We start from the raw sequence: 23,119 nt of genomic DNA on the forward strand, positions 1-23,119 counted from the left end.
AGAGGGATGGGCAAATACCCATTGGTTATGGGTAACCGCGATTACCCATCCATTTAAATTAAACGGTTACGGTTATGGGTAACCATTTAAATAAATAAACGGTTATAGGTATAACCGTTTACCCGCGAAATTTAAATGGCCGGTTATGGGTATTAACCACGGTTATAAACGGGTAACCGTTTACCCATTTATTTTATATATGTAAAACTAACACAAACCATGTTCTCGATCCAATAATACTTAGCACCCAATAAATTAGCAAGGAATTCATCGGTCCTTCTCTCAATAACACTACTACAGGAATGATGATTCTCATCATCAAGCAATTGGCCAAATTAATTTAAATTTCTTGCGGGTAACCATGAAATTGACATAAATGCTTTGACAAAAATGTCTTCTAAACAATTTTTGTAACCTAATAATACTTAGCAAATATTATATTTACCCTCATTGGTAACAATTAAAAATATCGTCCGTAAACTATTATTTCAATTATTGGAATGGTATAAGGACTTAAAAAATTAAAATATGGAAATGTATGATGAATGTAGTACCTATAACGGTGTTTAATTGTCAAAAAAAAAATTATGACAATTTTTTTTTAATTTTCAAGTTGTTAAAAAACATATAGACGGGTGAAAAAAGGGTAATGGTAAAAAAAAAGATAAACGGATTAAAAAGGATAAATGGGTAAACGGGTATTAAACGGTTACGGTTAAATGGGTATGCGGTTATGGGTATGGTTAACCGTTTATAAACGGTTATGGGTATGGGTATAACCGTTTAGGCAATTACCCAACGGGTAAACGGTTATGCGGGTATGAGCATAAACGGTTATGGGTAAATTAACCGCGGTTACCCACCCGCATAACCATTGCCCATCCTTAAGTGAGAGTTGTGTATATAACTTTTTCATTCTCCATTTGTCATTCTTATGTCTCCTTCTCCCATTTTATTCTTCTTCTACCTGTCTGTCGATAGAAAATAAGAAATTTAATATAATAAAAAAAAGGAAGAAATGGTGGACAAGAATTCCATGAAAACTAAAAAGAAACGATGGACAAGAATTCCATGAAAACTAACCTGAAGAATACCGAAAATTATCTTAGCAAAAAGACAGTCCAAAGAAGCCAAAACTGCACATCGCCAAAGAGTAGTAGCTTCTTAGCAACAACTCCCTAAACTCCACCCTTCAAGAGAAACTGTTTCTCAGACAAACCTACTTTACTTTGAATGCGATTTTAACACTTTCCTCCAAATAAAAGTAGTAGCCTTTTCCTCCAAATAAAAGTAGTAGCCTCCTTATGCAAAACATAACAATGAGAAGAGAATGAAGCATAAATACTTTCTTGAAGCATACCGCAACTAAGCAAGAAATTGTAGAATTATATTTGGACATTAGTGGACTTTAGTGGTACAACATGTCTTGTACCAATTATATTTCTTAGGGACATAGGCAAAAGTTTGTTAAACCACGTAACTCTCATGCAGAGAATTCCTTGTGAATTGTTGCATGGTGTGCTTTTCCTTATGACAGTAAGATTTCAGTTTGCACCTGCAAAACATTACCCGTCACTCTGTACTACTTCAAATGATAAGAGCGCCACCATAAGTCCAGCTCTTGAGGGTAACTCCATAACCATTTTCCTAACGAGGCCTTCTTTTTTAATGACTTTGCAAACTTTGCAATAGCAAACTTTCGTCTGTCCACAACTACTTTCCTGACAAGGCCTTTTCGTTTCAATTAATTTCCAATAGCTAGCTCAAATCTATCTTTTGATCTCTATTCAACATCTCTCCTGCTTCCCCTATCGCTCCTTTCTCAAAGGAAATCCCACATCTACTTTTCTAACCTTCACCATCTTACTTGATATTTTTGAAATAGAAATGAAGAAGGTAGGAGGGCTACCCAAGATAAACTTATTCCAGTTTATGTGTGCATATGTAGTGTGCTTAGACATGCTTATATCTTATCATATTTGGGGAAATTAGGATCAGGGTTGCAAATTATTGGGAGTTTGTGAAGTTAGGGTTTTTAAATTAAGGGAAAGGTTAAATCAAAGTTCGTTGCTAGGTAGGATCAGGGTTACATTGACTACTAGCTCTGCAATCCTAGAGATCACTCCTCTAGATAGAAAGCATCAGATTTTACTGTGTATTAAGTCCTTGCTTCCTTTACATGCCTAATTTGCTGATTATTTGTTGGAATTCGGTGGCTCCTTCGTGTTATGCCCTATTTTGCTTGTCCTAGATGTTCCCCCCAATTCCTTAAGCCATCGTTAGAATTAGCCATTGCTCAAAGTAGGTGCATTCTAACTATTGTACTGAGAGGAGTTTGACCTTCAATTCATCTTTGTTGAAAATGGTTGTGTAACTTGTGTATGCTTTCATTCTTTTGAAGGGTAAAATTCTTACATTGTTTGAAGGGTAAAATTCACTGTGGTTTCGAAACTAAATTTGCTTCCTATGATTTGCTCTGGTTAAACATTGTCCATTGACATGACAATTCATATGGAGAGGGTGGTAGACTGACCTTTCATTGGTGCATAAATTTTTACTCAACCGCTAGGATACCCACATATATATAGTTATCATATCATGCGTTTCAATTTCTGATACCTTTATACCTAACATTTCATAACTTTCAGGCTCCACTTTTGAAAAGATATCCTGCCAACCTGTCAGTTACAGCATATTCATACTTCTTCGGTGCACTATTGATGGTGGTTACTGCATTATTTATGACAAACGAGTCAACAGACTGGAGCTTGACACACTCTGAGTTTTTTGCTGTTATTTACGCTGTAAGTTACAAATTAGTGATATATGTAGCCCAATCTTTTGTTATCTACAAAATTTCATCAGCTCTCTTAATTCGTTCTGTCTACAAAGAAGAAGGTTGACTGACGTGGTTTCATACTTGATGTACTAGTTATTTAAAAGATTAGAAACCATATATTTTGATGAAAACCCTGTGCGGCATATTCAACAGATAAGAGAGTGCTTCTCATAAAATTCTAGAAAGACCATCATGTCATCTTGATGATAAAGATCATCTTGTTCTCTGCGTACAAGTTATATGTCAAGTAACTTTACTGCAAATTTTATATCTGACAGTCGATAATAATGCTTTTAACATTTCTTTTCAGTTTTCTCCTCTGTGATATGATTTTTCTAATATATCTAATGTGAATAAATATGAAGATGGGCACATTTTATATGGCCAGTTCAAAGTTGGTTCAATTGTTAGAAGTGGTTAAAATAACTCATTGGTTTTCAGGGAACTGTTGCATCTGCCCTAAATTATGGATTGCTGACGTGGAGCAATAAGATTTTCGGGCCTGCTTTGGTTGCTCTTTATAATCCACTTCAACCTGCAGCTTCGGCTTTTTTGTCAAGAATTTTCCTTGGAAGCCCAGTTTATTTGGGAAGGTTCGCTCACATCCAGTACTTGATTAATTGTGGCCAAGCTGGCGTTTTGTTGGAGTGATGCTTATTTGGTCTCCTTTTTATGAAAACAGTGTCTTAGGTGGAATACTAATTATTGCTGGTCTGTATGTGGTAACTTGGGCGTCTTTGAAAGAAAGACAAGCAGCTTTGGAAGTCGTTATACCTCACGTTGCTCGGGGGTCGGAACCTCTCATCCAGAAAGATGCAACTATTAACAAGATACCATACGAGAGAGGACTGATTTTCTCAGGGCCTTCCAGTTCAGTACCAAAATCGGCAGATTAAGAAAACATGTGATGGGAATTTGGAGAGTAAACCAGTTGAGGAGAATTGCTCAAAATATCCATCCTTGTTTAATTTGTCTGAAATTGATTTTCCTTTGTCGTGGGAAGAGGATCCTCATTTTAAATATATAAAAAATCAAATGATTTATGACCGCATGATGCACGATGAATGATTAAGATATGAGGATCCTATGATCCCCACAATTTGGACCCTGATGAGATACAAATCCCTCTATGAGGACCATAGCCATAATATTATATTAATCTAGATTCAGAGACTTAAAATATTTGACCACTTAATAAACCAAACAAGAAAATGAGTTTTATGTTGGTTTTGATTAACTAAGTTGTCCCGTATTTTAAGCTTTTGGATTAATTATTTATGACGTATTTTTATGAATAGGGAAAGACCGAAAGAGGAGCCGAGGAATAGATACTACTAGAAATTACACCCGCGCGTTGCTGCGGGAACCAGCTGTTTCAAGCGTAATCGGATGAATAAAATACATTTAAGTTGAATAAATTCAATGCAATTATGAACAGACAGGGATACATGAGTGAATAAGATCGATAAGATAAGCAATTTTGCTTTTATATACATTTAAGGTGGCAATAAACACATTGTAAAATGAGAGAAAAGAAACTTAACGTCTTTGATTAGAAAGAGATGGTTTCCAAAAAAGTTCTGTTTCCATGTAGTTCACGCATATAATGTGTCCTCAAAGGCCAAGGAGATTACAATGATTATAGTCTGTTGTAAGCAAACCTAATATACAACAACTGATGCATACAATCCAATTAAAATGTTCATGAAAATTGCCAACACGATACTTGAAACAACCACAATTAACCACATAATGATTGTCAAACCAGCAATAAGGATGCAAGCTATTTCAAGAAATGGACCTTCTCAAGTAATCAGATCATGAATCAGTCGATACCAGTCGTTAAGCAGCATATAGAGACTCTTTACAACAACAATTACAATGTAAACAAAATCTCCACGATCAGCCCCAACACGCCAACTATATTACATCCCAGAATGTGAATTAACGTACAATATGTCCCCGAAAAGAATTGAGTTCAGATTAAAACCGCTCTTTTAAGCAATGTTATTTCAAAAGTTTATATTTGGCTACTGCTACATAATTTGACATTAATGTAAAACCTTATGTCATATGTATGTATGCATTGGGTGAAATGGAGATGATTAGGATTTTAAATGTTCAAAATTTTCTTTTTGGCCCACTAATTAGATGCAAAAGTGAAATTGCATTAACAATTTTACACCCAGAAACATGAATTACACAGAATGACAATGAGGTAAATTGATATAACGATGAGAAAGTATATAACTCAAAGCACTAACAATAGGCTAAAACACTCTTTTAATTGATATAACAATAGGCTAATAGGATTAACTAAATCATTAGAGACTGCAACAATGAGAATGTCTAAAGATTAAAGTTCTTGTTGACTATTCTTGAACCCCTAGGTGAACAAAAACATTTTCAGGAAATCTGTTCCGGAAAATATAAAAACCCATGAAGCAATTCCATCGTTTGGGATAACACATATTTACCTGGACTCCAAGCTTAAGCCAACATTTTTCTATTTTGTAGCATCCACCACACCGAACACATTTCTCAGTAGGGGAATATGAGGAACGCTTCTCCTTGTGAGACCTAATTTTCAATTGGAAGGTAACAGATACAAAACATTAATCAGTACACAGAACACCATAAATAACAGAAATGTCGAACACATTATGCTCAAGGGAATTTATTGTAACAAAATTCAAACTGATAGAAATCCTGTCCGTGGATACCAATGACTTTTCTTTTAACTACTTGACAGGGATTGACAGGTCCAATCCTAAATTGTGTCATTTTCCTAAAGATGTTCCAATTTCAAAAATTCTTAAATCCAACTACATTTCTCAATCCCCAAATGGCCACATATGAGAAACCAAAACAAAGCCTTCAAGGGGGGAAGAAGAAAGAAAAAAGAAAAATAAGAAAGGTATTGTTCAGCTCCTACCTTTTGTTTTGGCAAAAGTTTCCATTTTGTTGGAGGTTTAGGCACTGGTAGCTGTAGAAAACAATAGAATATGTCACTGGCAGTCAGACGTCATGCTTAAGAACACAATAGCAACAACTAAATCGGTTTACAAAAAATAACATTTTAGTCAACCAATTTACATGATAAGAACCGTAAATTGGCATCACAACAAAAGGCGATCAACAAAAATCTCGACAACTACGTGAATATACCATTCTACTTCTTTTCAATTGTGAAGCATTCTGCATGTATTCACTATCAAATGCTTATATACATGATCGAACCTGTCAAAACAACATAAACAACATCGTTTTGACAACCACTGTCAAAAATACACCCAAAATTAAAATTAGTAATAAGAAACTAAAATAAAAGCAAGAAAATAAAAATTGAAGATTGATGAGACTTACAAATGCCCATCTTTACGACCTCCACCCAAATCACCTTCTCAAGTGTTGACCCTTGGCAGTTCATGTTCTGTAAAATAAGTACGGATCACTTCCATTTTACAAAAAAATAAAAAATAAAAAATAAAAAAAACCCATTAGAGAGAATCAATTTTCTAGGCCAATTATACATTAAATTTCATAAAGTTCGATAAAAAGATAATAAAATTCCTAAAATTTAAAAAATATCCAAGCTTTGAATTAAAGGAGCTAAGAAAATCTGCTCCTAATCTTACAATTGATGAAGAAATCAAAGATTTTTTAGGGAAACCCAAAATCTGCAAAGAGGGATAGAATTGAGAAAAATGGAAAGAATTGAGAAAAATGGAGAGAATCTGGTTTGGTGTTGAAGACATGGTTGGGGGAGAGAGGGATTCTCCCACAAATTGCAGTCGCCATGGATCAATCTTTCTTTTTTTCTTGTGTTGTGGAAGGTACAGTTTAATCCAACACCTGATTTCATCCATTTCAACAAACAAACCATCAGCAAAAACATTTAAAATTTAAAAATTAATTAAAGAAAGGAAAAATTGAATCGCGGAAGGTCATGGGGGTGAGACCGATGGCTCTGTACATGCCAACAACGACAACACGTGAGTGAATGCGACATTTGACAAAGTCCTCTTTCAAAACCTACATATTTAAGTGACAAAACTTGCTAAAGTGATCACAATGGCATTGGCAATAAAAACATAAAAGCATAAAACTTAATTTCCAATTGTCCAGAATGCCAGGGAAGAGCTGATTTCTTAGTAGCATAAGACATATTGAGATATGACAAAAATATGGCTTTACCTTGAGCCGGTCAGTCTCCGCAAATCTCTCACTCACATGAGTAGCCATGTATGGATCCTAAAGCCCATACAACATTACACATAATCAGTGCAATACCAACTTAATTCCTCGAATTTGCAACAAATACAAACTCAGAATTGTAATTGCATTCAAAGAAGAAACACAGAAACACAGACATTCAAATAACCTTTTTGATTGCGAGCACAAATGCACCAGCATTAATAAGAACATTGGTCAAAGAACCTGTTCCCAGCCCAACTTCTAACATCGCATCACCTTCCCCAACATCGACCACAGCAGTGAGCTGATCCGTTGATCTCAAAACCTGACACTGAGTGCTGCAAACACGCCAAAATCAATCGAAGAAAAGAAATTCAGAACTACAACGATTTTACCTATGATGCAAAAAAATAATATCCAATTAGATGAGAATTTACATACCAAAATTAATAATGCAATACGAAACCCTGAACTCAAAATCCTGTGCAAATCCTCAAGTCGAACGAAACAAAAGGGCGTACCTTTTCTGCTGAAGAAAACACAATTATTATGTGATGATACAGAGAAACCATAAAATCACGAAACCCAAAAACAATTATTCCCCTCACCATAGCCTTGTTGTTTTGGTATATGCTTACACTGAGAAGAAAAGGAAAGAGCATCATGATACATTTAGTCCCAATTTAATCCCATTATATTGGGAACGATTATAATAGCACATATTAAATAAACGCACAATCAAGAAAATCAAAGGTAGTTTTTGTATAGGAAGGAAAAAAAAACAATAGTAATCTATCATCCTTTTCCACCACTAAATTTTTCAGAGCTTCAATTAACTTTATAGTCACAATTCATTTTGTTAATTATTTTCGCCCTGGAAAGAAAAAATTAAAAAGATTAACATTCCCAAAACATGAATAAGCAGATTCAAAGTTTAATCTCCACATGAAACACTTCGAGTAGTAAGAACAAACACTCATTTCAAAACATAAATAAGCAGATTCAAAGATTCAATTTTTGTACAGAAATGAGCCAAAAGCACATGCCGCTTTAATGTATGAGCCAAAAGAACTTTCAGCTTTAGCATCCCAAACCCGACACCCCAAATTTGAGATATATTTCATGCTCAAAAGTGTTTACACGGAAATGTCAAACAACGCAGATCCCTAACCTGATCCTTGAGTGCATCTCGCCGTCATTCTCGCTGAAACTTCTGCAGCAAAAGCATCAACAGCCTCTTCAACTCTGAAACAGCTACACTGGGAACATCTTTTGAATCTCTTCCCTCTTGACGTTATTGTAAACGCATTGCCGAATCAACATTCACAGGCACACCAAAAGCTGCCTAACAAAAGAAAAAAAACAAAATTTCACAAATTACCCAAATGAAATTCAGCGCAAAATTCCAAAAAATTTGAAAATGAAAGCAGGAAGAGTAGTGTACCGGGCCGATGTCCGATTTGTTATGGAGCTGGAGACGGATTTTTCAGCTCCTCCAAAGGGCCTCCACCGACTCCTTCGAATTGGACCAGACCAGCAGTGGCAAAAGGCTCAACAACATGTGCTCCATAGATCGTCCAGCTTTTCCATTGAAAAAATAACGAAAATGAAGACGACAACTGAAGTGAATAGAGGGAAAACAATCAATATTTGAACAAATTCAATGTGCTACATCAGGAGTTTTTGGATCCATTTATATATTAGATTTCCCTTAAAAACAGGACATATGAGAAAACAAATGATACCCAAATCTCAACATTAGTGTAGTAGATGAGTGAATAGAGTAAAATGAGTGAATAATATATGACAAAAAAAATTCAATGGTGCATACTAAAAATGAGTGAATAGAGTAAGACAGAGTACATGAGTGACGTTGAAATCAATGAATTAAATTCCAAAAGTGAGTGACAAAGAATAACTAAGGAAGAAGCTTAACTACCCTATCAATTTTAAATTCAATGTTTGTTCACTGCATATGCCTTCACTTATATATTAAATTTTGTTCAAATTCAATGTATGTTCACTGCATGCTAATCTGTGTTTCGGCATACTCTTACTGCGATTGGGTCACAAAACTACAACCATTTTTACAAATTCCATAAGCCAACAATGGAAAATGAAAATCACGAAGCAACCTAGAAGGAGGCAGACAATAGAAATCAAAGAACGGAACAGATGAGAACCAAAACGTTAAAAACATCACATACCCCTTTCAAAGACCAAAAATCATGCAAAGATCAAAAATCCCAAAAATTCAGTATATTACCACTCCCTGCAAAAGCCCAAAATCAGAAAATTAGAAAAATAGAATTTGATAACATTATACTTTAAAAACCCTAAAATTTTCAGTCAAAGGAAAAGTAATACCTCTGCAAAAAATAAAAATAATCAGGAGATAAAAACTCAAATCCCAAAAAATAAATCAGCAAAATAAATAGATGAAAAGTCTTGCTACCTGCAGGCAAAGGCTCAACCCACCAATCTCTTCCTAATCAAAGTATATAGCTGCAAAAAGACAATTTCGTCCACATAACTTGATAAGTTAAAAGAGCAGAATATATATAAATAGTTACTTTCCGGGTAAACCGTGCACGAAGAGAGCTAAGATTTAACCTTGAACTTGCTTTTGCGGGCGATTGCACTTGGCAGACAAATTCAGCTCTTGCTTCCGCTTCCATTATTGTTACAGAATAGAAGTGATCACATATGCCCTAAAAAATAACACAAAAAATTAAACACAAATTCAAAATCGACGGATCATATCAAGATCTCCGACCAATAGCAAAAATAGAAAAAATAAAATTTCACAACAAAACAGAAAATGAAAATGGAAGCTCACTTCGAAACAGCTTTTATGGGAGCAACAACTCTTGATTTACCCATCTTTAACTAAACCTGTACAGAAAACTGCAAAAAATTGATGAGAATCGTTCAGAAAGGACAAACGGAACACCACCCCCAGAAAAAAATAAATTCGTCAATGTAAAGCGAAACAGAGAAGCCAATTCCCACTATACCAATTACAATCGTATAATTCGACTTTTTCTTGCTATCAATATAACATACAGGTGAACATCAGAAAAAGGAAAATTTGATAAATCCCACCCAGCTCTAAACTCTATCAATCTCTTCTTAGTTTTCCCTACAACATCTTAAAAAGGAATTACCGAGTTCCATGGCTAAAGACTCAATTTCGCACCAAAATATTACTTTTTGAATTAAATTTAAAAATAAAAAAAATAAAAACTGAGCTCTAGGAAAACCCAAACCTATATTCTTTCAACTTCAGGTCACTCAAGATAATGTTCCAAAATTTTCTTTGACAGAAAACCCAAAAGGAGCAATTACATAATGACGGAATTTCAATGAAAAAATATGAATAGGTGGAGGGGGTCAAATTCAATCCATGAGAGAAAGAATTAATATTTAACACATACACACATACGTTGAGGGTAGGGTATACGATCAGAGAACATACCTGTTGGGGTGTGGGGTTTCTTTCCGATTCCCAGTTTCGATCACCACAATCAAAAAACTTAATCGGATCAAAATTTTATCTGGATAATTATGAAATATCACAAATCAAATTAAATGTTAAAAAAAAAAACCAACAAAATCAAATCACAAATTTAATCTTACACGATTCTCAATTGACCTTCGATTGGTGGTGATTTGGAGGCCACATCCTGCCCAAATTCGACCGGAAATTCATTGGAAAAGCCGTAGTCAGTCGCGAAGAGAGAGGTTGTCGGGAGATAAAACAAAAATTCAAAATTTGAGGATTAATCTTAAACGGTTCTCAAATTACCTTCGATTGGTGATGATTTGGAGCTACATCGCCCCTAGTTTCCCCAGATTTGATCGGATATTCATTGGACAAGCCATTGCGAGTCGCGAAGAGAGAGTCAGGAGAGACGAAGTGAGTCGTGAGGAGAGAAAGTCGGGAGAGAAGAGAAGAGCTGAAGAAAGGATGATGAAATCTTGCACGAATGGGCCTTACATGCCCCTGTTCAAGATTCTGACTCATCCCTCTCTTTCTCTCTCTGCAATCCATCCCTCATAAATGATTGTGGAAATGACTTCCAGCTGGAACAAAAATTCCGAAAGCAACCCTACCTCATCCTCCCTCCCTACCTCGCCGTCTCTCTGTGCACCCCTACCCCTCCCCTCTCTCTCTCTCTCTCTCTCTCTCTCTCTCTCTCCCCGTCTATGTGCCTCTATCTCTCTCTCTCCCCCCCTCTCTCTCGCAGGCCCTCCCCGAAACCCTAATCGAACGGGAGCAAATGATAGCTGCCCGCCGACACCCCCCATCTCACCCAAATCGGAGAGGACAAAACTACCCTTCATAATAAACCATGCCCACCATTCGATTATAATCTGTGATGGGCAAAAACGTAATTATGTAAACACTATTCATTTCTACACATAAAAGCATCAGTGGCTATCTTGTAAATAAACTGAAATCAGGTATAATGAACAGTAAAGAACAGTGCCAATTGCAATGCTTTCTTTAGACTAAAGTAATATAGTTGGTGGATGGTGGATGGTGGATGGTGGATGGTGGATTCAATTGTGTGCTGGCGGACGGTGGATGGTGGATAATAGATACTGTGGGCGTGCTCTCATCTCATGCTTATGAAGTTATGATTGGCCGATAATAATAGTAATGCGAATTTGTTTGGATTAGAGTGGGTTGATTTTCAAGTCTCCCAATCATTCCTTCCAATTATCAGATAAAATCCCACTGATAACTACGACCTTTTATTAGAGAAATTTTTTATTGTGATGGGAACACAGGTGGCACATCACGTATTTTTATAGAAGGGATGGATAATTTTATTTCTTAAGTTATTAACTTTTTTAACACACATATTCTACTATATGTATAATGACATGTGGTGTATCATTCCGAGTACCGGTCACACTAAAAAATATCTCCTACTATTACCATACCTACAAATAGTAATATCTACTGCATATCTGTACATATTTATGGGCCATATTAACTTTAGTGTATGTTTACCATACACTTTATTAGCTACCATGTGTATCATTTTCTAACCCTAGTAAACTTGTTAATTAATATATCTTTTTTAATTTTTAAAACTAATTAAACATAATTAAATAAATAAACTCAACCCTTTAAGCTTTTCAACTTCCCCACCCACGCCACTCAGTACTAAGGTCTGGTGGTATTCCTCTTCACTTTGAAGTGAGAGGTATTAGGTTCGAATCTCGTGGATGGCGAATTTGACACCAAATTAATTTGCCCATTGTGTGGTTTAGCCAAACTACACCCTCCCCTTAGTGTAAAAATATCGATGTACTCAAAAAAAAAAAAAAAACTTCCCCACCCACACCACCCTTTCAATTAGTCGGCGATGGGGGCGGCCTATGTGGCACTTTCGGGAAGATAACTGTGATTGTTGCAAAAGAAAGGGAATGAAGATGAAGTGATAGAGGAATAACGAAAAAAGAACTTTGGCCGCACGATCTTAGGGTTTAGGTGTGATACTTTCCAATTAACATTCGTAAAATTTAGGGATTCCAGCTCATTTTTTGAAAACAAAAGAAAAGGGAGAGTTTTCCATTTTCCCTCAATTTCCCTCGCTTCGACCTAAAAAGAGATCCAATGAAGAAGAAACAAAATTGAAGTAGCATACCATTGAATTTTTTATGTGTATATTTCATAATGGAACCAGTTACAACAGAAAACATATATAGAATGAAGGATTAGGAAGAACAACACTCAACCCGATAATCACTCCTTAAATCACTCCTAATCTATTTACAATAACAAGGAGAACATATTCCTTAATTTAAGGTTAATTACAACACAAGTAAGCAGATTGAACAAAAGACTAAACTCTAGCTTTGTATTGCACTTTGAGTAAAACTTTGAACCCTAGTTGACTAGAGGATTAGACTTGTGTCAATGGGATTCCCGATAGCCTCTAATCTATCAATCTTTCAACACTTCCCCTCAAGCTAGATGGGATTCCTTGAGCCAAGCTTGGACAGAATGCGCAGAAACTGAACGGTAGGGAGAGACTTGGTAAAAACATCAGCCAGTTGATCATGGCTGCAAGTGTAATGAGTGTTTATGATTTTGGATTGGACTTGTGCTTGAACATAATTGCAATCCACTTCAATATGCTTTGTTCACTCGTGGAAGATAGGATTGGAAGCAATATACATGGCAGCCTGATTGTCACAGAACATAGACATAGGTTCATTGTTGGGAAACCCTAGATCAAACAGAATGCTTTTTAGCCAAATAAGTTCACAGGCAATGGAAGCCATAGCTTGATACTCAGCCTCTGTGCTAGATCGAGCTACAACACTTTGTTTTTTGCTTCGCAATGTTACCAAATTCCCACCTACAAAGGTACAAAAAGCTGTAGTTAACTTGTGATCAAGGGAATTCCCCACCCAATCAACATATATGTAACCTATGATGGCAATGTTGTCATTCTTTTGCATTAAAAGTCCTCTACCAACAGTCTCTTTGAGATAACGAAGAATTCTCTTCACAATTTGCATATGAAATGATGTAGGAACATGCATAAATTGGCTCACGATACTCACATCATATGAGATATTAGGATGCATGATTGTGAGATAAATAAGTCTGCTTACCAACCTTTGATACTCAGTGACATTGGAAAAAGCTTCACCGTGATCATTGAGTTGTAACTTACTATCCAGAGGAGTGTGTTCAGGTTTGCAATCCTTTAAGTCAGATTTCTTCAAGAGATTAAGGGTGTATTTCCACTGATTAAGAAATAGGTCATTTTGTGATGTGGCAAGCTCAATATCGAGGAAATATTTAAGATTTCCCAAGTCCTTAAGTGCAAATTTGCTTCGAAGAGCAAGCTTGAGAAAGTGAACTTCTTCAATGTTGTCATATGTCACTATGAGATCATCAACATAGATTAAAACAAATTAACTATCCAACTGAACGAACACAAACAAAAAGGGATGAGTCAACATTGCTTCTTTAGAAACTAAACTATTCAAGAGCCGAGCTCAGCTTTGCACACCATGCATGTAGAGATTGTTTCAATCCCTAAATAGATTTGTGCAGTTTACAGACCATGTCAAGATTACAAGATTGAGGGTGACCTGGTGGTAGTTTCATGTACACTTCCTCCTCTAATTCACCAAGTAAAAAGGCGTTATTCACATCCATTTGATAGAGAGGCCCAGATTGATTCACAACAATCGATAATATAACCCTTACAGTCAGGGGCGGATCTATTAAGGGACCAGGATAGTCCCAGGACCACCCGAAGCTCGAAAAAATGGCTGTGATGATCTTCAAGAACCACTCAAGTCTGGGCAATGATGGAGAAAAACAGCAGCTATGGCAGCTCTGGTCATTGTGCATTTTAGAATGAGGAAGAAGAAAGCCAAATTTTTTTTTAAAATGACTTGGCCAAAAAAACGTCGTTTTGAGCCAAATCATTAAAAAAAATTAAAACCCCACTGCTCACTCACGTGAGAACCCTCAAACTCGGCTCCTTCACACAGCAATCAGAACTCCACTTTACCAAATCGTTCAACTCTCTTCGTTCTCGTTACCAAATCTTTCACACAACAAGGTCCGCTCTCGTTCCTTACGGCGTCGACATCAATCAACTTTCTTCTACACTGCACTCTAGTTTCTGAATCTGAATCTGATTGCTTGCACTGCACAACAATCAGAACTTCACTCTCTTCTCACTCTCGTTCCTTCAGGTTTGTACTCTACTAGTACTACTCTGATCTCTTTAACTCTGTCCATTAAATGATTTTGCCATCCACTATCTGAATCTGATATTAAATTATTTGTGTTTGTGGTGTTAGATATTTAAATAATTTTACTCCACCATTTACAGTCAGAAAGATTGCCTTATTATATTTCTAACTGCCTTATTATTATCTGTTAGTTGTCTCTCTCTCTAGAAATTTGTAATTTTGGTTGCTTTTGTGAAATGGGTATTGGATGAAAACTATGAAATGCAAATTATTTAATCACATTCTTAAAGTTTCAAATTGAAAGAGTTTATAGGATGATTTCGTTGTTTTCGGCTGGAGTTTCAGTATGTTAATTGGTATTTTGAACTTGATAGCATACTTAAGTTTTGTTATCACTGCCTTATTGGGATCATAATAAAGAATAAGGGCAGGGTTCATGTACAGGCATAGTGTTCATTAGGCAAAAATTGTCTAGAAAAGGATGTGTAATGTGTTGGCTATATTGTGCGAGTGCCATAGCGGCTTCTCCTCGTCCGGGAGTGTCATGAAGAGGTTCTCTGAGATGACGTACTCAAGGCCGATCAGCTTGGCGTTTGCCTCGGGTTCAACGGAACCTTCACCTTTGAAAGCATGATTTCATAGTTGTACGCTTGCCTGTGGTCAATCTGCAGTAAATAATAAAAAGCCAGTTACATGTCTAGTGAAATGAATAAGCAAAGACAAAGTAGGCTCATATGCAAGAAAGAAATAAAACACATATCCCTCATTTATGATAGTGCATTAAACTATGAAATATAACGATGAACACAAACCACGTCAAGTAACAAATCCTCAAGAGCAATTGTGTTGTGCATTAACTAAGAGTTGAAATTACAATTACCAGTTGTACTTTTTCAGATTTTCCTCGTTCTGGTAGGCGCAGTAGTGGTCGTTTCCACCTGGCGGGTCTTGTCGTGGGAGTAGAAGTGGAAGGCGCATAGGTGTTGGTGGATTCTGTTGACGGGGCCGAAGGCTTGGATGGTGGAAGTGGAGGTTTCAAGAAGGGTTGTCCCCGTCTTGGTTGGCTCGCCGGGGACTTGTCTGTGAGTCGTCCACATTATGATTGTGGTGGTGGGTTGGTTTTGGAGGCCGTAGGTAAAGGGTATTTAAAGAAAAGGGAAGAGGTTGTTGCAAATTACATGCATGCAGTGGGTACGCGTGGTGGGAAGATAAGGCGTCCATGTGTTGTTTAGTTGTAACGTGGCTATATAAACGACGCTTATCTTGAGGAACTATTAGAATGCGTACACGTACTAATATGGGATGTGGTGCAACTCAGCAATTAGTCTATGTAAAAGATGTATACTATACTCTCTAGCTATTATAAGGCCTCATATCAGTAGAACAATTTGTACGGGTCCATCGGCTCGGTGTCATCTTGCGCCAAAGGATATGGAGAAAAAAATTTACACGTTTCTTTATGTTATTAGTATAGAATGTCATGTGATAGTATATAGTGTTATACAAATGTGTTGGCTATATGTATTGTGAATTGGAGTGTTCAACTAGTTTGTGATGTTAAAAGGGTGTGTAAAAATCTGTGCTTTCTTTCATATTGTTTCCATGCTTGTTTTCTGAACTTGAGGTGGTAGTGGAATTGCAGGGACTATTTCGTAGAGTATAGAGAGTTGATCAAGCTGCAGCCTTTGGAAGGCGTAAACTATATATTCTACAATCTGTGTGTTTCTCACAAGTGCAAGGTATGTTTTCGTTCACCTCTCTAGCATTGCCTTTGTGTCTGCCTTTTTGCTATATGCATCTCTAGCATTGCCATAATGTTCATATAATATTTGTTTAGTTTCATCAATTGATATAGATTTTTTTTATTAATTGATATATGTAGAAATTAGAAGTATGGAACGATATTACAAGCGAAAATCATCATCGATTAGTTCGGACAATCATATTCCAAATAGTTCATCTCCAAACTTGGATAGTTCCAATCCTATTCCGAACAGTTCCCCTCCAATTCCAAGTAGTTCTAATCCAATTGGTAGTAATTCCACTCCACAACAAAATGAGTTAAAAGTTGATTTGGATAAACTTGAGAGAGATCCCGGAAAGAGAATTCCAATGAAGGATTATCCTCCAGATATTCGAGATGAGGTCCGAAGAGCATATATATTAATGGAGCCTTTTAGAGCTAAAGATCATGATTTTCCATTCACTTTACATTCAAATAAAAAGCGACGGTTCGTTGATAATTGGTTGAAGGAATTTCATTGGTTGGAATATAGTATATCTAAAGATGCTGCATTTTGCTTTTATTGCTATCTATTCAAAGTCAACTTTGAACAATCAGGCAGTGACATCTTTACTGAGGTAGGCTTTCAAAATTAGAAGCATGCAAGAGCCTGTTTTGAAAAACATGTGGGGGTGGTTGGTAGCTTTCACAATAAAGTTGTTGAAGCTGCTGGTAATCTAATGAATCAAAAGACACATTGAAACAGTTTTGGTCAAACAGTCAAAAGAAGCTCGTATGGCTTATCGCATTTGCTTGAATGCGTCGATTGATTGCACTAAGTTTTTGTTGCGACAAGGTCTTTCATTTCGTGGTCATGATGAAAGTGACACTTCAAACAATAGAGGTAACTATTTGGAGCTCTTGCAATTCCTTGCGGATCATGATGAGAAAATAAAGGCCGTTATGTTAGATAAAGCTCCGGGAAATCTCAAGCTAATAGCTCCTTCAATTCAAAAAGATCTTGTTCATTCATGTTCTATTGAAACCATTAAAACTATCATAAGTGATATGAAGAATGCTAGGTTCTTTTCTCTATTGGTTGATGAGGCACGTGATGTTTCTATAAATGAGCAAATGGCGGTGGTTTTGCGTTATGTGGACAAAAATGGGAAAGTCATTGAAAGGTTTGTAAGAGTTCAACATGTTCCCGACACCACTTCAAACACATTAAAGGAGTCTATTGATTCCTTATTTCATTTCAATGAGTTGAGCTTCTCCAATTTACGAGGGTAAAGTTACGATGGTGCAAATAATATGAAAGGTGAGTTCAATGGACTCAAGACAAAGATTTTGAATGATCAACCTTGTGCATTCTATGTTCATTGCTTTGCTCATCAACTCCAATTAGCTCTTGTTGCCGTAGCAAAGAATAATGTTGATGTTAACACATTCTTTCTATTGGCTAATAATGTGGTAAATAATATTGGAGCTTCATGTAAGCGTCGTGATGCACTTAGAGAGATGCAACAAAAAGAACTTATGAAAGCTCTTGAAAATGATTCTCTTATGACGGGACGAAGCTTAAATCAAGAAACTAGTCTCAAACGTGCCGGAGCTACAAGATGGAATTCACATTATGGTACTTTGCTTAGTTTGATTACTATGTTCTCATTCGTGGTCAATGTGCTTGAAATGATTGTTGATGATAATACCAATGATAATGTGGCTGAAGCAAATAAGTTATTGAAAAACATACAATTTTTTAGTTTATGTTTCTCTTATTTTTTATGAAATCTATATTGGGAATCATGAATGATTTATCACAAGCATTACAAAGGGATGATCAAGAGATTGTGAATGCAATGGCTTTAGCCAACACATGTAAAGAACAACTACTCTACATGAGGAATGATGAGGGGTTTGACCTTTTGGTTGACAAAGTATTGTCATTTTGTGTCCAACATCATATTGAGGTTATTAACATGGATGAGACATATGTAGCTCATGGGAGGTCGAGCCGTAATACCCACAAAAAGACCAACCGTCATCGTTACAAAGTGGAGCTCTTTTTTGTTGTCATTGATTACCAACTTACAGAGTTAAATGATCGCTTCAATGAAACAAGTACCGAATTGCTCATTTGTTTGGCTAGTTTGAGTCCAAATGATTCTTTTGCAGCTTTTGACAAAGAAAAGCTACTTTGCCTTGCTCAATTGTACCCTCAAGATTTTACGAAGCAAGACCTATTGGCACTTGAAGATCAACTCAATATTTATTCATTCTATGCTTTCGAAAAGTGACTTTTCTCAGTTGCAAAGCATTAGTGATCTTGCTAAGAAAATGGTCAAAAAAAGGTTGCATCGAGTATTTCAATATGTGTATTTACTTATTGAATTGGCTTTGATTTTACCTGTTGCAACTGCTTCAGTAGAGAGAGCATTTTCTGCCATGAATATCATTAAGTGTCCACTTCGCAACAGAATGGAGGATCAATGGTTAAATGATAGCTTAGTTGTTTATATTGAGAAAGATGTTTTTTCTTGTATTGACAATGAAACTATCATGACACGTTTTCAAAGTATGAGATCCCGTCGTGGACAAATTTAGTATTTCTAGCTTGTTTAGCACAAAGATTATGAATGAAATTTGTAGTTTGCCATTTATTTGTTCAATGATATTTTCGTCTTCTTTTTTTTTTTTTTTTGGAACTTTTATATTGGGACCACCCTAAGTTAAAATCCTGAATCCGACACTGCTTACAGTGCTCATTTTAGCGACTGGAGCAAAGGTTTCCTTGTAATCCAAGCCATAAGTCTGAGTGAAACCACGAGCCACCAAACGGGCTTTGTGTCTTTCAATATTTCCGTCTATGTTGAACTTGTTTTGTACACCCAACGAATGCCCACTGCTTTCTTCCCCCTTGATTTTAACTACACTCCAGATTCTATTATCATGAAGGACTTACAGTTCATCCCTCATCGCACTTCGCCAAATTTCAAGTTCATTTGCTTCTTCAAATGTTTGTGGTTCATGAGTACTAACGAAGGTGCTAAAAAAGGAAGTATGAGAGGGTGAAAAGTGTTTATAAGACACAAAATCTGTGAGAGGATAACTAGAAGCATAAGCGACATAATCATGTAGTCAAAGTAAGGGATGTTGAACCCATTCAAAAATAAACCTTCACCAATCGCTCTCTTGGTAATGATATCCTGAAAAATAACATTGTGATGGGAGAAAATGGCTAGACAGTTTAGAGAATTGGTGATGGTTCCTACTGATAAAGATTGAAAGGGAAAAGAAGGAATGTAGAGGGCTATTGACTCTATGTGTTTTGAAAGTAAGTTGACATTTCCCTTTCCTACAAGTAAGGCACATTTACCATTAGCTATTGACACTTGAGAAGGTTTTGACAATTTTTCAAAATCATGCAAGTTAGTAATTTGGTTTGTCATGTGATATGTGGCTCCTAAGTCTATGATCCAATAATCATGATCACTACTAGCATGTAGGGCAGTGAAGAACTTGAAATACCTAGGATATCTTTCTACAAAACATGGTCATGTTCAGCCAATAAACCAACAAATTTTCCAAGTAGAGCTGTGTGATTCTTCCCTTCAGCTATATGAGTTGCATCTTCATTGTTATACACTTGTTTGCTGTGTAGGTATGCTACAAATTCATTGATTAATGTAACAGGATTGGTAGTGAAGTTCCTCATTCCCTTAGTCGAAGAAGTAGCTGCATGATTGGCTTTGTAGGCATTGATGCTGGTTCATGTTTCTTTGTGGACCATTTGTCTCCTTCAAGCACCTAGGCTTCAACTCTGGATGAATGATCTAATACATATCTCTTGTATGCCCGAGTGTGTCACAATAGCTGCACTTCAAATCATGTCTTTTTCCCTTGTAAACATCTCCCTCAAATCGATTGTTGTTAGAGACATAAGCCCTAGTTTCAAGAATACTGGCTTTAGTCTCTTGGTTCATGACCTTTTTTTCTTACTTCTTCCCTTTGGATGATGGCACAAGTCAGAGTCAAGCGAGCTACTCGTTTCCTTAAAAAAGTAAAATAAACCCTTGAAAAAGTAAAATAAACAATTGAACGACCACAATTAAATGGTCTAAGGCTCCACATAGAATGACCTAGAGAGGAACTAAGTCCTTGGTTTGGTGTAGAAGAGTAATTTTAAACTTCTCTAATTTTGTTGCCGTAAATGAGATCCAGCATCATGTCAGTTAGACTAAAATATAGAAGATTCTCTAATTTTGTGAATAACGAACTTTGCAAGCAATACATATACGTGCAGTAACTCTCGATATAGCATATTGGCAGATTGACTCATCCAGTTCCCATTGAAAGGATATTCACGCAAAGAAAAATACTTTCAATTTGTTGACTATTATTTATGAGCATATCGAAAAAATCCAAGTCCAAATTAAGTTGTGATTTAGTAGATGGGACATGTGATCATGGATGATGCTCGTGAACCTTCAACTTGAACATTATTTAGCCCAGGATCTAGCTCCTTCCGATAATGTGAAGGTATTCCATTATACGCGCACATGAGTAACTAGGTTTTTTTTTTTTGTACAATACCAAAATCAAGGAGGAGGATTCTCTTTCCTTCATTCCCCTCCTACTTGAACGATTATAATTAAACAACATCAACATCTTATATTGATTTTTTTATAGAGAAAATAAGATAAAAAGTAAATTATGACAAAAGAGGGGAAGATGATAGGAATAGAAAGGGAGAGAATCCTACTCCCAAAATCAAAAGGGCATTGAAAGAAAAGAAAAAGAAACACCCACGAGTACCCTACCCCTACTAGTCCCTATCCATAAGGGCCAAGTACCCAATCCCAATCACTGTTTTTTAAGTTTTAGCAGATGATCGGATCTCTCTTACCTTATTTTTCACCGAACACCAGTACTGCTATCGTCCCCATGTGATCTTTAAGATTTAAGACAATGATCTTTTTTTTTTTTGGGTCAAACTAATTTACTTTCATTAAATAAAAAGGCAAGTACAGGGAAAAGACAGTTCAAAAGGTAGCCCACTACCTAAATACAAGTCTAACAGTAAATAAGAAAATACAGTAGATAGGCCCAAAAATGGCCAGTTGAACAGCAACAACAAAACCCTAAGACTGGAACGGAAACCAGCAGCCACCAAATGCACCTCCATCACAAGGCCACCACCACCACCAAATGAACGAACTAACGGAACAACTGGATCAAAGGAAAATGAGGGTGAGCAAGCCACCCGCGCAGTGTGGCTCCCATAATCCTACCAAATAGTGCTAAAAGCAGTTTGACAGCCACCCAACACTGAGAAGAAGCACACAAGCCAAGTAGCAGAAGCTAGTGGTTGAGGAAGCAAGACAAGTAGCACCGAAGCAGGAAAATGCCATGAAAGTCCATATTTAAGACCATCTCATGGGAATTAAAGCATAGTTCATAGAACAAAGCTTAAGGGAAGCCAAAACAAATACCAAAAGCAGAAAAAGTTCAGAAACTAATATACTTTTTGAGTGGAATGATGGGGGAAGGATGAAGGAAAGAAGGGGGATAAGGAAGGTGTAAAGAGTGGAGATGGATGGGAAAAAGGGAAGGAGGGCTAGAAAAATGTGGGAAGGAATGGGAAAGGATGAGGGAAAGATGGGGGAAGAGGGAAGATGCAAAGGGTGGAGAATGAAGAGAGAATGAAGGATGGCTAAAAAAAGGTGGGAGTTGGGCTGCAGCCGACCCTAAGCAGGAGCAAGGAGCAGCGGCTAGGAGGGTTTCTTTTTTCCAGAAGGCAGACAGGTGGAAAGGTTAAAGAGAGACAATGATCCTATTCATATACTTTTTTTTATTGTTCACATCTCTTTTAACTCAAAAAATCATTTCCATTTATTTGACTAATTATGAACCGATCAACATTCAGGAATGCTTAAGTGTTTAACTTTTTTGCAAAATAGTTTTTTATTTTGCATATGTAAAAAAGGGTGAAAATTGTGTTTCACAAATTATTTTATGAAGATTAGCTCATAAAATAAAAAACACATAAAGGTTTATACATGATATATAAAACTACAGTTTTAAGAAAAAATAATCATGTATGCTACCACCATTGTCATTATTGCCATCACCACTATAACATTCTCCATCACCATCATTTGCACCACCATGGCCATCACCACCTCTATCGTCTTTTCATAGTCACGTCCACCTACATTGCCAGCATCACCACCACCTCCAACCACAAATCACTGCCGCTTCCACATCTTCACCATAAACACCATCACATGCACCCACCGCCACTAACACCACCACTACCACCATTTTATCCACTATCTTGCATTCTCACCACCGCATCCACCATCACCACTACCGCCACCGTGGCCACCACACCATTACAACCACCTTTGCCACCATCATTCTTGTCACCCTTCAAGCACCATTTCCACAATCATCTGTCACAATCATTGTTAACACAACCAGCATATGTCACCATCGTTACCGCCACTTCCTCCACCGTTGCTCCTACCTCGCTATTGACATTGCCTATATATCACCAGTACTGACACCTCTATTGTCACCACTATTACCACCACTCCAACCAACCACCATTGCTA

At 36.7% G+C, this 23,119-nt stretch overlaps 1 protein-coding gene and 3 long non-coding RNA genes across 20 annotated transcripts in view; 2 read left to right on the forward strand and 2 right to left on the reverse strand.

The window, feature by feature from the left end:
* LOC126604184 (WAT1-related protein At4g19185-like) overlaps positions 1–3,883 on the forward strand; it is a 5,370-nt gene extending 1,487 nt beyond the window's left edge. For both annotated transcript variants that reach the window (XM_050271334.1, XM_050271333.1), the window contains 3 exons: positions 2,649–2,804; positions 3,281–3,432; positions 3,522–3,883. In XM_050271334.1, the coding sequence (XP_050127291.1) occupies positions 2,649–2,804; positions 3,281–3,432; positions 3,522–3,735 (522 nt within the window). In that variant the 3' untranslated portion in view covers positions 3,736–3,883. The remainder of the gene's footprint in view (positions 1–2,648; positions 2,805–3,280; positions 3,433–3,521) is intronic.
* A 289-nt stretch (positions 3,884–4,172) lies between these two features.
* On the reverse strand, positions 4,173–11,289 carry LOC126604185 (uncharacterized). 15 transcript variants are annotated; one of them, XR_007616509.1, is made up of 18 exons: positions 10,845–11,288; positions 10,676–10,722; positions 10,515–10,593; positions 9,876–9,943; positions 9,650–9,747; positions 9,492–9,541; positions 9,244–9,308; positions 8,481–8,655; positions 8,208–8,381; positions 7,645–7,675; positions 7,478–7,562; positions 7,224–7,374; positions 7,037–7,093; positions 6,206–6,874; positions 5,998–6,117; positions 5,775–5,825; positions 5,317–5,419; positions 4,173–4,209 (listed from the first exon to the last, which is right to left on the reverse strand). It is a non-coding gene; the product is annotated as an uncharacterized LOC126604185 (long non-coding RNA). The 15 variants fall into 15 exon arrangements; XR_007616517.1 differs by lacking the exon at positions 4,173–4,209 and having other exon boundaries at positions 4,367–5,419; positions 6,206–6,694; positions 6,816–6,874; XR_007616514.1 differs by lacking the exon at positions 4,173–4,209 and having other exon boundaries at positions 4,367–5,419; positions 6,206–6,694; positions 6,802–6,874.
* Positions 11,290–13,971: 2,682 nt separating this feature from the next.
* On the reverse strand, positions 13,972–15,885 carry LOC126601325 (uncharacterized). Its single transcript, XR_007615717.1, has 2 exons — positions 15,657–15,885; positions 13,972–15,441 (listed from the first exon to the last, which is right to left on the reverse strand). It is a non-coding gene; the product is annotated as an uncharacterized LOC126601325 (long non-coding RNA).
* Positions 14,551–19,171, forward strand: LOC126601324 (uncharacterized). Of its 2 annotated transcripts, none has more exons than XR_007615715.1 (3): positions 14,551–14,776; positions 16,408–16,495; positions 19,012–19,171. It is a non-coding gene; the product is annotated as an uncharacterized LOC126601324 (long non-coding RNA). The 2 variants fall into 2 exon arrangements; XR_007615716.1 differs by having other exon boundaries at positions 16,419–16,495.
* Positions 19,172–23,119: the final 3,948 nt, after the last annotated feature.

Source organism: Malus sylvestris, chromosome 15 (assembly GCF_916048215.2).
Source record: "Malus sylvestris chromosome 15, drMalSylv7.2, whole genome shotgun sequence".
Taxonomy (NCBI): domain Eukaryota; kingdom Viridiplantae; phylum Streptophyta; class Magnoliopsida; order Rosales; family Rosaceae; genus Malus; species Malus sylvestris.